Here is a 14,922-nt window from a genome sequence, read left to right as displayed (position 1 = left end):
GCGACCGAATGACTTGCATCTAACCTTCATTACCGTCGCCTGCGCGGCTCTACACTAACAAGCCGGGATAATGCAATGAGTTGCAAAAACCCTCGTCTTTGACCGTTCGAACTGACTTCCTCCAAAACATGGCCCTTAAAACGGACACATAAAACTCATTTCAATTTGACACTTATTATATCGTGTTACAGAAGCCGACCACGGTTTCTCCGATGACATTAATGACTTCCAAATCCGACACTTGGTTCTCAAGGGCCCCATTGGAAGCTATATTAGTTTCTTTAAATCATTTGTTGATGCGTAATTTCCATCGGAGCGGTATGTTCAAACAAAAGATTATATGAGCACGAAATATGATGATGTGCAGTAAATTATTGTATCTTTCTAATATTTGCTTACTAATAAACCGAGGAAGATTTATGGGTGGCGTATTAAATAAACAATTAATTACATATTGATTACATATTTACTGAGACAGATGCCACAGACAACTTCTAAAAAATCTTTTATTTTATGTCAGTGATTGAATATAATAAAAAAACAATTTAAATAACTTGTTTCGAAATATTTTAACAAAGTAATATTTTCCACTATCTTTGTATGCTATTGTCTATTCACTATACACGCAATCTGCTCTCAAGTTCTCTGAGATGGTTAAATAATAATCTTTTTGCGAATGCCCTATAATACACACAATTTTAACGACTTCTCACATTTAGCTTTCGCGCGAGCGAGTCTAAAGAAAACAAATATGCTGTATACGCAGATAATTTTATTTCAAAGCGTGTGTTAAAATGGTTTTTCATATAATGTGATTATAACAAGTGTATGAGAATGTTATACATGGAACAAGGCGATGCGTAATCAATTATTTCTTTGAATTTTGTAATAAATTTTGTAATTTTGTAATAATTCCAAGACAAAGAGAAAAAGATTCTAATGATACTTACTTAAAATATTCTATGTTCTATCTGACCATTTGTTATTCATTTTAGTTTTCTTTTAAAATATTCAATGATTTACCATTTTGATATTAAATCTATTAAATTGTTAACATCGTAATTCTTCCTTGTTTAGATTTAAGATATGCTGTAGCTTGTATGCATGCACCATATATCTTTTAAATTATAAGTTTTGATATGTGCATGACTTTAAAATATTTCCGTAATGATCTTTCATCTTATGTGCATACTTTTAATAAAAGTTTTTATGAATGCAAATCTTAATTATATTAATTCGTCTTAGTGCTTTATTTAAGCGTCAGTAGAATTCAGAAATTATTGTATCTATGTCTATGAACATATTAAAAGCAATAAAGATTAATCCCATTGGTAACAGTAACACATTCATAATTGTAACAAGATATAAAAAGGTCATTTGTAGTTGCCGCAGGAAGCGACGCAGTTAAGCTGTGGTCAAGCCATTTTAACTGTTTTTCTACCATACATTTATTTTTCAATAAACCGCAATACGTGCTGAATAAATGTCCCATAAATATGCATAGCTCCGATCGACCAATGGAGGTTGAAATTAATACTGGCTTTATTAATTCAGTCAACGACATGTAAAGACGGGATGTAGGTACTTCCTGAGTTGGAATTATAACTGTAGCTAATACATACACAATTATACCTTTAATAAGTTCACTGAGTTTGTGTAGGCGCGTCAGCACTCCGTATATCTTGCGAATATACATTTATTAACCGTGCCGATGGAAATATACAATGTCAATACCATAAATATTCATTTGAATTTTTATATTCAAGTTACTTGATAAATAACACGGACTTTGAATGAGACCTCACTATGATCATCTAGTTTAGATTCATGATTCATGATCGTGAAATATACAAGTTACATGTGTGGATTGAAAATGATGTGTTTAATTCAAAAATAGTTTCCTTTTTACTTAGCTAACCGTGGAGCTTTTGCGTTGATACAATTACTTAAGAGAAGCCTTTACAATCCTACGTGTAGGGTTTACTCGTATAATGCTAAACCATAATACGAATTATATTATCATCAGACGTAAATTATTACAGTTGATTAAAATTTGATGTGTGAAAGAAACGTATTAAAAACTGTGGTGCGTGTAAGTATTGTTATTCTGTTAAATTTGTCTCGCGGCAGACGCGCGCTGACGGATGCTCCCATAAATAATCCTGAAGAGATAATGAACACGTTACTTTCAGTACTTGTTGCTCGCTTAATTTACAATCATTTATAATTAGTACGTGGTCTTGTTGGCATCTATTGGTTATATTGTTTATTTCCAGTCGCAACGTGGCTCGCACTGATTTATAGCATTTTCATTCTATCTGCGGGTCTTAGCATAAGTATAGGCTGTGGGTACCGTCTAATGTTGTATGGCAAATATTGAAATTCTTTATGAAACCTGCAATGTTACAGAAGGTCAACGTTATATTTTCTTGGTTCGTTTATTTTTTTGGATGTTTTGGTTTAAGTTTTCTGTTAAGGAAGAGCAGAACTGATAAACAGTTATGATAAAGGAAATAAATAGAAAATAGAGATAACTTCATCGTACTATTATTCCCAAACTTACTACTATTTGACATTGTGCTATAACGCTTACTTACTATAGTACCTACCTATTCTTAACTGTCAAAATGACATTTTACGCATAAACAACCGTCATTTTGAAAGCATTAACAGATGGAAATCCTGTATTGTTTGTAATTGCTGTTTGATACTTATTCTAAATAAAACATAAGGCTGAAATGGATTAACTCTTGTTCTAGAATACGGTGAAAATAAATATATTTCAGGCACACTCTAAGATAAGAAGCCACATTCGCTAATAGAGAGTGATTGAAACATAGTTCTAAAAATGTAACAGGATTCTGTTGAAGACAATGTTTAACGGTTGGACGGAATGTCGCTTACGCGCAGTAAATATCATTTCCTTGACAGCTTAATTTAAATACCTTTTGTCAATGAACGGGTTAAACACGACGCAATGCGGTGATAAAAAAGATATATGGCGGGGCTTGTCGCTACCGCTCACACCAGATTTATTTTTTTGATAATTGCCTCGTGTATCATGTGACAAATATTTTAATTAGTTCTTAATTCTAGTGCGTTAAATGGATATTTTAAATGCTATATGTATCACTACGTAGTATAAAATAAAGTCACTTCTGTCCCTATGTCCCTATGTATGCTTAAATCTTTAAAGCTACTTAACGGATTTTGATGGTTTTTTTTAATAGATAGAGTGATTCAAGAGGAAGGTTTATATGTATAATAACATTTGTCAAACTACTCCGAATTTAACACGTGTGAAGTCGCCAGCAAAAGCTAGTTATTTTATAAATGTTTGTCAATAGTACGACGTCGTTCTTAACTTTTAAATATAAAAAGATATGTCCTTCTTATAATATCTCATAATATCTAAAGCAAACACTTGAACTCTAAGTGGCTAATCTCTCTTAATGCCCAAATCCAACATTTGAAAGAAAACAACAAAAAATGGCTTTGCTATCAAACGTGACAGATCTCCGGAAAGCATTGTTCGAAACGTCATGTCCGCCGAATGTCGCATGTTATCCCTGTTATACTGCAAAGTTGGATTTGGCGAATTATACAGCACTCGGAGCGATGACAATGCGTCGAGCACCTTAATCCCCACAACAGCCATTTAGTGCCATTACAAATAAAAGTTTGTCGGTTCGGTTCAATGCCACAATGCCATTCAGACTTCACGCTGCGCCCGCTGTGAATGGGCCAACGCCAAAAAAATCTATTAGACACGCATAATAGATTCGATGTGATAGTAACGTTCCTGATTGATGCTTCGTTGTGGACCTACGAGCTACAATTTACTGCTATGACTTGCTTACAGTGAAAAATTTATCGACTGCTTATAAGATGTGGTTTTATTAGATAAGCATCTACATTAACATAATTTCAACACTTATCGTCATTAAACAAAGTACCGCTGTTTTTTTTAATTTTCATACACAAGGTGATGAATCGAGCTTCGAATTATGGCATTTAATTACCAATACTTTCGTACTTTCATAGAAATTGTCATTTTATTTTATCCCACAATGTATCTATTGCTTTTGCAAAGAAACACAGCTGCCGTCAAAGAAGATACCTTAACGTAAATATAGCGTTTTATTTATACTTTTATTCAATTCTAACTACTATTAGACTAACATAAATAACTTTGCTAAGTTACAATTAATAGAATAAAAAATAATGATGATAGGTACCTACATAATAGAAAATATCTATTAGTGTATAAATATATATAAAATTGAAAAGCAAGTCTTAAACGCTGAATCGATAACATCAGTCGAAAATTAATTCATTGTTCAATGGGGAAATTAGATAATATTGTATCGATATAATACAATTATTTTCAATCGATACTACACAGAACAATGCTATATTGTTCTCACCGCTTCAAACGTTTGATAGCCAGATTGAGAAGCGATATATCAAAATCTATTTAACAATTTGTTTGCGATGACAAATATTTTTGATGAAATGAGTTTGATTTACAATTTTATTCAATCTCTATGGGGTAGGGGTACAATAGGTCCTTTTCACACCTACGATGGAAGTAAGGTTAAAGGATATATTTGCAAACAAAAGGGATTTATTTAAAACAAAAAAACAAGAACTAAATAAGATTTGTTTGATTCCAAATGACTCTACATTTTTAACTGTAACTACAAGGAGGAAAACGATAATATTTGTATTAGAATTTTCACAATATTCAATCTACCTTCATGAGTTATTTAGCTATTACTTGTTAGGTTACCTACCTTCCTACCTACTTCATTACATCATATGATCTCTATTATTCAGAGCATACTGCATAGTTATAATTGAAGATATTTAATAGCTGTTATGTTAATTTTTATGCAACATTGTCCATAAGCATAATTCTTAAAATTAAATTCATACTTCATATGTGGTAATAAAAAATGTATATTATCTTTTGAGATAGGTTATATTTACTTTAAAAGACATTGTACACAGGGTTATAATGCCCTTTAGTAAAATTTGGTTCGTGTTATTTTAAGAAATGTCACAAAAAATTGTAAATCCATTCTTAAGTTTAATCTGATAAGGAAATAAAAACAAAAACAAACTTACAATAGACTTATTCGGGGGCGCCGGTAGCGGCGCGTACATGTCAGTAATCATTGTATTGTCCACAGATAAGCACTAACACATCGCACTTTGTAACTGGCAATAAAGGTGCGAAGTTATAAAATAAATTCAAATTTAGAACGACAGCTTGACAGCTGATGGTTGCACGGTTTGTGAGACGCGGAGCGCTCGACGCGACGTTCGCATGACGTCGGTGTAGGCGCGCATTGGCCCGTATGCGGGTGCGCTTGCAAGCGGTGGGCGGGTCGATCAGCCGGCCTCTTACTTGGCCCCGCCCACGCGAAGCCCCGCCCCCAAGGTCGTATATCGATCGCGCTCGCTAGACTCCATTTTATTTCGACTTTTGATTTGCATAAACTTTTCTTCGACTTTATTTCTAAGTATTTGGTGTGAATTTTTTTGTTGTTGGTTTCGTTTATTATACTGTACTGTTTTAGTATTTTTTGAAGTAGGTACTTAATTGGTCCTAAGTATTAAAACCCTCAAATTCAACTAGAAGACATGTCAAAGTATTTATCTTAGATTTAAACACTTAATGTTACAGCTTAGAGATGATATAACAAGTATACTTAGTTTCCATCATTGTCTTTTATAAGTAGATATACTTCTTATAATAAAATGACATAGAGTGAAAAGAAACAGTAAAGAAGAGTTTCATTTAATATACCCTCCCTAATGATTAAGTGTTATCTAGAAAAATCAAAATACCTACTATAAATACAATATTATGTAGGTATATACCTACACAATTCAACATACCTTCTTATATTGATTTACGAATTATTTCAGTAACTACCTACGTGAATGGTGATTGATAATTTTGGAATGAAATAAACCTATTTTGTTGTGTAAGTAATTTTGGAGAAGGTAATTTGATAAAACATCTGTTGTCAGTCGCTAATCTATATCCAACGTACCAACAAGGTGTTAAAGATAATGAAATATAATGCTCACCACACGGACCCTTATAAACACGGCCAAATAATTCTTAATGGCACATAAAAACATCGGGGAAGTAAAAAAAAATAATGGCGCCTTGCCCCATGCGTACGACCGCTAAATTCTTAGACATCGCTTTAAGAACAGCTTAAGCGTCTAATAGTTTTATGACACGCATAATACGAAAATATCATCACTTAAACCGTTACATTTGAATATCTACTCTATCGCTATAACGGTAAAGGTTAAATTTCGTAAAAAGCGAATCGGAAATGACAATCGCTGAGCATTAGGGGTGCAATCATATTTCGGTCGATAGGTACAAGGAGAGAGATATAGGCGTGTTCGGGATAACGAAATAAAACGCTCTGAGCCCATCGACCGTGCGAAAATGTAATAAACATTTTAATTTGAACGCGAAACTCACGCTGAGATGCAAAATTACGGTGGGTGTGAGGATGAAATCAAATTATAGACGTATATCATGAGAGGCGGTATTGCTGGAAATTTGGCTACAGATGTTTCACGCTTCATAGTCAGATCATAACTTTCAAGTGTTAGCAGTTGCGTAGTAGATAAAGTTTGTGAAGTTCAGTTCAGAAACGGTCCAGTTTTGTTCCTTATTATCGACATATTACTGACTTGGTTAACTCTCGAAAAATACCGCAGGTTTTAGCGCTTGAAAGAGTAGGTACCTACTTGCTTATAACCTACTTAATGAGTTTATATTATTTATTTATTTAGATATCAGTCTAACCGTTTCTGAAACAACATTAATATCAAATCAATAAAAAATAAAATTAATCTTTATTTCACCTTAATTAGTACAATTTTGTTGAGAGGCTCTGACCTTCTTGCTAGGTATAATCTGTGTTAAGAGAGCCAGTCCTTTCCCTGCTCATTTATTATAACTTTAAGGTATAAACTTAAAAAAAGGAAAATAAATTTTGTCAAATCTCACATGTTAAGTCTAACATCAAATTATAATTACATACCCATTAATATGTAAAGAATACAAGCTGGATGCCGCGGGTTCGCTCACGTGAGAAAGCGTAATATCTATCTACCTCTGTACCTGTTCAATATTATTGGCGTGAACGCGTTTAGTACACATGAAAACGTCCATACATCCTTAAACTCTCGTTTATTATATTAGTACGATTGAGAAACAGCTCTTAAGTATCTACATACAGCTCAACTAAGAACAAATCTGCAGATTGCAGACGTCACACGAACTAGTTAATATATTCGGTAACCCACAGTCGATATTAGAGAACAATAAACGTTGGAGGAATATTACATTTTTTTTAAGTCTACATAGACCAATACCAGTGTGTAAAAATGTAATTCGAAACATATTACAATAAAAAATTAAGATAGGTACATCAATTACCAACAAATAAATCTTCAAAAACAACATGAAGAAACAAATGTTTATTTTCGCAATAAACTATTATCAAACTACATCAATAAACCAGCACACAGTCGGCAAGTTTATCTGGTTGACGGCAGAAGTGTATTGACAGCCGCCTCGAATGACCGGCGGATATTGACCTAACTGGCGGAAACTGATGACGCCGGTAAAACCGGGAATCTGTTTAGCCCGGGATTTGTGTATAAATGAAGTTTGTGATAGGAGAAGTTAGCAAAACAGTTGTACAACATAAGATATACGTAGTTTTAATCTCTAAGATCTACAAACAACTTCCACTGAGCTCGTGTGCACTTGATTTATATAAAAAAAAACTTCCCATTGCATGTTCTTTTATATACCTTTCTTGTGAAATTGACTGAATCTTTAGTTTATTTGTTTTTGTAGATTAAACGGTACGCTTAATGGAATGCTTATAATTCAAATTAATCTAACTGCTCTAGCAATAAGTGATCCCCAACTGAAATCGACCAAACCAATGACTAATTTGTCAAGCTATCAAGCGTAAAAAACAAAAAAGTAATAGAAATATACTATTGTATCGAAAAAGCCCTCAGCTTAGCATAACAACCAAGTAGAGCCTGAGAAATATCATCTTCCCATGATATTTTAGGTCTTCGGTTATTACCCAAGATCTAAAATATCATGCAATAACATCATACAAGTATTTGATAAATATTTTTCTGTGGATATATATTAGATTGACATTAAGAATTTTTCAACTCCGCAAATACCTAAGGATTCATCATGGAAACATCATTTCATTAAATTAAAATCATTTTTAAAACAAAAATAAGTTGTTCGGATTGTCCTTATTTGTAAAGGTAGGGTATTATTACTTTTTTCATGCTTGCAATATAAAAATTAAATAATTTTAATTAATGCATTAGATTAATATTTATTCGTTAATATTGTTCAAAAGTCACAATAAAAACCAATATTAAAACTGGTGTATATGTGAAGATACAACTAAAAAATTCTTAATTCTTACTTTTTGTTTCCTTTGTAATAAAAATATTCAATAATTATTTCCTTCCAGCATCTAACTAGCCTAAATATTTATTAGAAATTTAAAAATGTGCATTGTAAAATTATTCACTATGAAACTTCATATTTATATATAATAGTAAGTCATTATAAATATTATTATTTATTTAATGAAAACAAAGTTCTTCAAATAATAGGCTTCCACGCCGGCGCTTGCGAGTTATGAACAAAGTTTTTGATTGGCACCAACAACACAAGAACACTATCATTTATAATTTCCACACTTATCTTCACACGTGTTTATCGACAAATTCACGTAAAACACTTAATGAATTGTGACTTCTAAATTTCCATACACATTCATTTACATAAACTGTTAATTTTTCTAATACCTTCGCTATAAAGATAAAATTGCAATAAATAACATGACATATGCTATTGATGATTTATTAATTACAAAACTATACAATCAAAGCAAATAATTTTGATTGAAAGAATAGTCGGAAGAAAATATATTTCAATGGCATTATTAATTTTGGTACACATTGAAACAAAACAGAACAATCAAGACAGACAATTGCTCTAATTGCTTTCAATCTAACGATGTTTTCTTATACACACAAAACCATAAAGTAATACCCACATACAAAGAATCTACTAGCAATCCCCTGTTTCAGAAGGTTCTCTCGCCCCTCGATAGTTTTCCGTTAACATAAGGGAGTTGGAGAGGTTTTAACGGCCACTCGACGTATCCGCAATGAATTCCAGCCAAACTCACCTATCCTTGCAATTTATCATGGGTACAACAGGGATTTCTATATGAAATGCTTATTCATTATGTTTTAGGATAGTATACCTTTCCTACGAAAGAATTACTTTGTATTGTTTAAAGTTACATTAGCTACTAGCTATACTGTGGTTTCCAAGAAAAACCAATGTTGTCCATGACGTTATACAGCCTATGTCCTTCTCGGCGTTTTTATCTCTTTCAATTTTAAACGCAAAGTCAAAGTCCTACAATTGCAAGTTTAATATTGTGAAACAGTTAAAAATCTAAACTCACAATTCACGTTGAGCAATTTTGTATGAGTATTAATAGAGCACGATTAGGCCACACAGCTTTGCCGCTAGAACATGCCCGCAGGGCTATAGCTCTACCTCAATAAGCATTGTATGTAAAATCTTTATTTGATAGCCTTTTCAATTGCGCATTATTGTTTTGTAAAGTCAATAACGCTGTATACATTTGAAAATATGTAGGTACACTATATTAAGTTGATAGATAATTTGCTGAATAAATGATAATGAAGAATTTTGTCTGATTAAGATGAACTGAATCGATTGATACATTATTTTACAATATGAAAGCCTTATAATATATTTATAATAAGATGATATTTTGTCAATTGAATAATCTATTTACCATTTATAATATATAACTATTTTTCATAAATATCTGCTATGAAAATAATAATCCAAAAGTAACTCTACCTGTCTATTTGTCTGTCTCTACTTCACAACTAAGCCTCTGTACTAATTTGGATGAAATCCGAAACAAAGATAGTTTGAGATCTGAGAAAGAATACAGTTTTTGTTCCGAAAATACATAGGGAACGGAATCCATGCGGGTAGAACTCCGAGACTGAACATCATTTCCCTCGACCACGCTGGCACAAAATCTAGCACATAATACATAAAACATAAAATGGTTAACGGCCTTGAATTCGGTTAATAAGGTATTTGAACCGTAATAATCTGCGTATTTTGCCTGAGGCAAATCTCATTTCACATGGTAATGATTCTGACGTATTGCTACAAATATGCGAAGCGAATTAACTTAGTTGGTGTTTGTATAATAAATTATATCGTCACATTGAGAACGTCAACAAGCATTTAAACGAAGGTTGTTTATATGACGAAAATTCGTTATGATAGGTGACTGTATAGATATATAATTTTAAACTTTAATTTTAATATGGGACAAAATGTTTTATAATCCATGTTTTATTTAAAAATACAAGTGAATAGATGCAGATCTTTAAAACATACCATACGTTTATAATTATATTAGTATGAATATATAGGTACCACCAGTCAACAAATACTCGTATCAGAATTTCAATTTTAGTTTAACATAAACTGTGATACATGTTATGGAGTAAATGTACTTTTGATGACTTGTCAATTAATGAAATTATTCTAAAAAAATTATTTAGCAACCAGTCCTTGTGTAATTTTCTGACTTACATTAAGAAAGCTTACATCTTAGTAGTCATGGCCTACGCAGTTTGTTGCATTTGGTGCAATAAATTACACCTATTCCTTATGAAGTAACTTATTAGGTAATCAATGTCTTCTCATTTCTGACGATATCAAAACAACGTAGCGAACGAAATTTGACTATTTCGTAATGATGTACAGTTAATAATACATTTACAAATAGACATAATAGGTTCTCAGATAATGTCTGCTGCTAGATCTCTAGATTTCGGTTTTATTATAATAAAACACGAAAAGATTTGATACAAACTTTTTCTTTTTTGCTATCCATCCGGGTATAAGGACATTTCTTAATTGATAAGCATAGACTTTGTTGCATTACGAATGGTATCGTTAGAGATAGTATTATAACAGGTTCATTCATCGTATAGACTCATAGCCAGTTTCTATATTAGATTTTAAGAACTTTTGGCTGTATGTAAAGTTTTTTTTTCATCATGATAAACAACCAAAGATTTAGGTACGTAGACACTATAAGCGAAATGAGTACCTGCTCACATTGGCAGCAACACTACATTGAACAGTGTACGTATTGGCATGATATGAGTTACATATCACCTATGAGAATACCGCTATACATTTAATACCGTAAAGCTAGAAGTGCAGTTAAGAAACATCACAATAAGACACCATAAGCGCCATCTCACGTGGCGTCGCGCACGCTCGCCCGTGACGAATCAATCTCCGCGCCTCTCATCGCTGACAATGCCCATTTCACAGCATCAATATCAAACGACAAATCAAAATAAATTATTGATTTCGCCATTTATTATTCGTTCCGACATAATTTACTGCGTTCGTGTCGGAATATCGCGACATTGTTGCGCCTGGCTCGTGTCTTTGTCAATTACGTTTTGATTTTATGAAATTGTTATGATTAGTGAATGTAACGATCGCTTTATTAAAATATATACCAATAAAAAGATCAATGAAATCAATAAATGAAAACAAGCAATTATAGTTTTAAGGAAACTTTAAAAAAGTCTTAACGCCTGCAGCATTGATTTCTAAAGGATCAGGGATGTTAGCGAGTACTAAAGTTGAAATGAATAAATTTAGTACTTACTAAAATCTTCATATCCTTGTGTTCCGCGGATACAGGGTCGATACTAACCTGGAAACAAAAATAAAATCATTAAAACACATATATAACAATTTAATTGAACATCTATTACACAAATTTGAATCTAGACTAAGAAAAAAATTGGTATTGAATCTTCTTACAAAACGAATCGTAAAAAATAATGATCTATACGCGAGTTTCCTATTATCCATGTAATGGACAAAAACGAAAACTAATTAGAAAGTCCCTAAAAAGTTATATCATAAGTCGGTGCGTATACAAGCGAATTTAATTCGGAGCGTTTTTAATTATGGCAGGAGATTCAGAGTCGGCCGGTTTGGGCGCCGAGCGGCCGCCAGCCCTGTAATTATGGGCCCCGTAATTGCGAGACCTCTGCCCCTCCCGGGCCCCGCGACCCGCCGCTCTAGCCCCTACTCCAATGCCACTGAAATTAGGATGAGCTTAAGTACTGCGACAAGGCTTATTAAAACAAGACCCGGGGTTTGTCGCTTTTATAAGAGCTGAGATAAACGGTAATGTTTTGACTGGACACTGTGGTAATTTACGAAAATATAGTTCTGTTGAAAGTTAAGGCTATAGACGACATTGAAACTTTAAACAATTCGCATTTCAAACCCGCTTCAATTTCTAAATGTATAATATTCGCATCAAACCAAAAAGAAAAAATTTCTAATTTAATAAAAAACATTGGAATTTTAATGCCATAGAGGCTTGTCTTCATAATATAAAATATAGATATAAGAAAATCACAGCTTTGCACCTATATTTTGTTTTACCTTTAGGAAATATTTACATCCATCATTGTACAAAACTCTCAAATATTTACATTTAAAACAAATATTCAAGTACACACAAACAAATAAAAATTGACGCTCACCAACGAAACTTTCATTTTATTCATGTTTATAGATAAGCTTACGTAAATTCACTGATATCGATACATTTTAAAATAATTAAAAACATAGAACTTTGAAACATTTCAAATCCCATTTGAAACCATGGTCAGAGAAACTCAAATATTAAAAGTAAAATATTATTTTTGAATATAACATAGATAGCTTTATAATAATTATCAAATACAAGATATCCGAACACATTGTTACATAACGGGCTTAAAAGGATTGTATTTAATTGTGATGACTAGACATTTATACACCGAAAAAACATGCATTATGATAATTACGCTTTTAGATTCACTTTATCCAAATTGACCTACTGTTTATGTTGCCGATACACGTATTTTTTTGTAAAAGTTCCTTTTAAAAATAGATTTTCCTTAAGTTTCGTATACTTCTTTCTCCATATATTAGAATAATTGTCAAAATCTTCGCGATATACTACTAATAAGAGGTGCCCAGAGATTCATCATCAGATGTTCATCAGACGAGTCAATGTTTCACATTCAATTATGCTAAAAACGCTTGGGTTTTTTTGTTGATGTTGTGGTGGATTATGTTTTATTCATTCAAATCTTGTTCCAGTGATGTATACATCACTGGAACAAGATTTGCAGTGACCAACATCAATATGTAAGCATTACAGTGCCTAAATCTTTTAAACAGGTAATATAATATTAAACATATACTCGATTCAATGTTATGTTTGTTTTAATTAAATATTAATATTATCGAGATTCTTAATCAAATTTATGAGCAGATGTTAGAGCGCGATCACACCTGACTGCCTGCGATGCAATCTTTCAAGAAGATAAAACGAAAAATAAATAGAACTTGTTAATTGCATTTGAATTAAATATCTAAATATTCTACGTACAATTTTAAAATAGATAAATCTCCGGCGTCAGAAATAACTTTATCTATTCTTTAACAATTTTATTAGGAATTTTTCAAAGCTTTACTGTTCTCTAAAATTCTGAAGAAACTAATCAAACAAAAATATACTTTTCTCGATAACCATCTAAAAAAGTTTTTAAAATGTTATTTTTATCTACAAGTAAAAGCCCTCTAAAATTACACTTTCTATATAATATATTATGTATATTTACACACAAAAATTTATATTCATTCTTTTTCTTAAAGATAAACAAACAAACCTATTAATTTGCGTTGTGTTTTATTAAACGTTATGTCAATTTTAATTATATGGTACAAGTTGTTTGTACGATAAATAAAACTTTTATTTTTTAACAAAGTCAACGTTGTTTTTCGAAGTTAGTATTACCAATAGGTACATACATATATTTTAACTAACATCAACGTGATTAGACTGTCTCTTATCTACTATATAAAAATAAGTCGGGTTTTCCTTCCTGACGCTATAGCTCCAGAACGCACGAACCGATTTCCATGGTTTTGCATTCGTTGGAAAGGTCTCGAGCTCCGTGAGGTTTATAGCAAAGAACATTCAGGAAAAATTTCAACAGAAAAGTGTGAAAATCATTTTTCACATACAGCCATCTGGTGGCGAAACGGAGTTCGCCGGGTTTGCTAGTTTCCATATAATTACACAGAATTATTGAGTTTATAACAAAATTTTATCTATAATACATTTGTTAAACATCAAAATGTTTAAAATAGAGAATTAAAAATTCTAAAATATAGCTCTAAATTTTCAATGTTCACTGATAAAAACAATGTTTAAAAATGGACTTAAAATGAACACTGATAAAAACATACTTCAACACACAGCAGGATAAAGTAAAGGTTCTTGTAGAACAAACAAATTGTTAAACCGGTCCCCGCTCTTATTTAATGACTGTAATATACGGGTAATTTATATAAGAAATCAATAAGATCAAATATCAAATTGAACAAGAAAACAGTCGTATCTGGGGCTGGTGCGAGTCGACGGGAGGTTTTTATTCGTAATCACATTCGTAATAATGCCAATTAAATGTTTTTATTCCCATTCTTTCTTTGTCAGCGACCGAGGTGTGCTTATGTTGGCTTATTTTTATAATTGCTATTGTATACTTAACGTGTTCTCTTTGTGAGCAAGCTAATAACTTTATTTAATTTGTGATTTGTGGTGTACAATTTTTGATATGACCCAATGTAGTCGCGGCGCAGTGATATTAATTTTTATACGAAAT

At 32.1% G+C, this 14,922-nt stretch overlaps 1 protein-coding gene across 1 annotated transcript in view; it reads right to left on the bottom strand.

The window, feature by feature from the left end:
* The window catches only part of LOC119835086 (transcription factor Sp9), a 55,993-nt gene that overhangs the window by 12,150 nt on the left and 28,921 nt on the right, over positions 1 to 14,922 (bottom strand). The window contains exon 2 of the mRNA XM_038359701.1: positions 11,853 to 11,900. Within this exon, the coding sequence (XP_038215629.1) occupies positions 11,853 to 11,900 (48 nt within the window). The remainder of the gene's footprint in view (positions 1 to 11,852; positions 11,901 to 14,922) is intronic.

The sequence above is a fragment of the Zerene cesonia genome, chromosome 20 (assembly GCF_012273895.1).
Source record: "Zerene cesonia ecotype Mississippi chromosome 20, Zerene_cesonia_1.1, whole genome shotgun sequence".
NCBI classification, from domain to species: Eukaryota; Metazoa; Arthropoda; class Insecta; order Lepidoptera; family Pieridae; genus Zerene; species Zerene cesonia.
The sequence above is the reverse complement of the archived record's forward strand: the minus strand, read 5'-3'. Positions and strand labels throughout refer to the sequence as shown.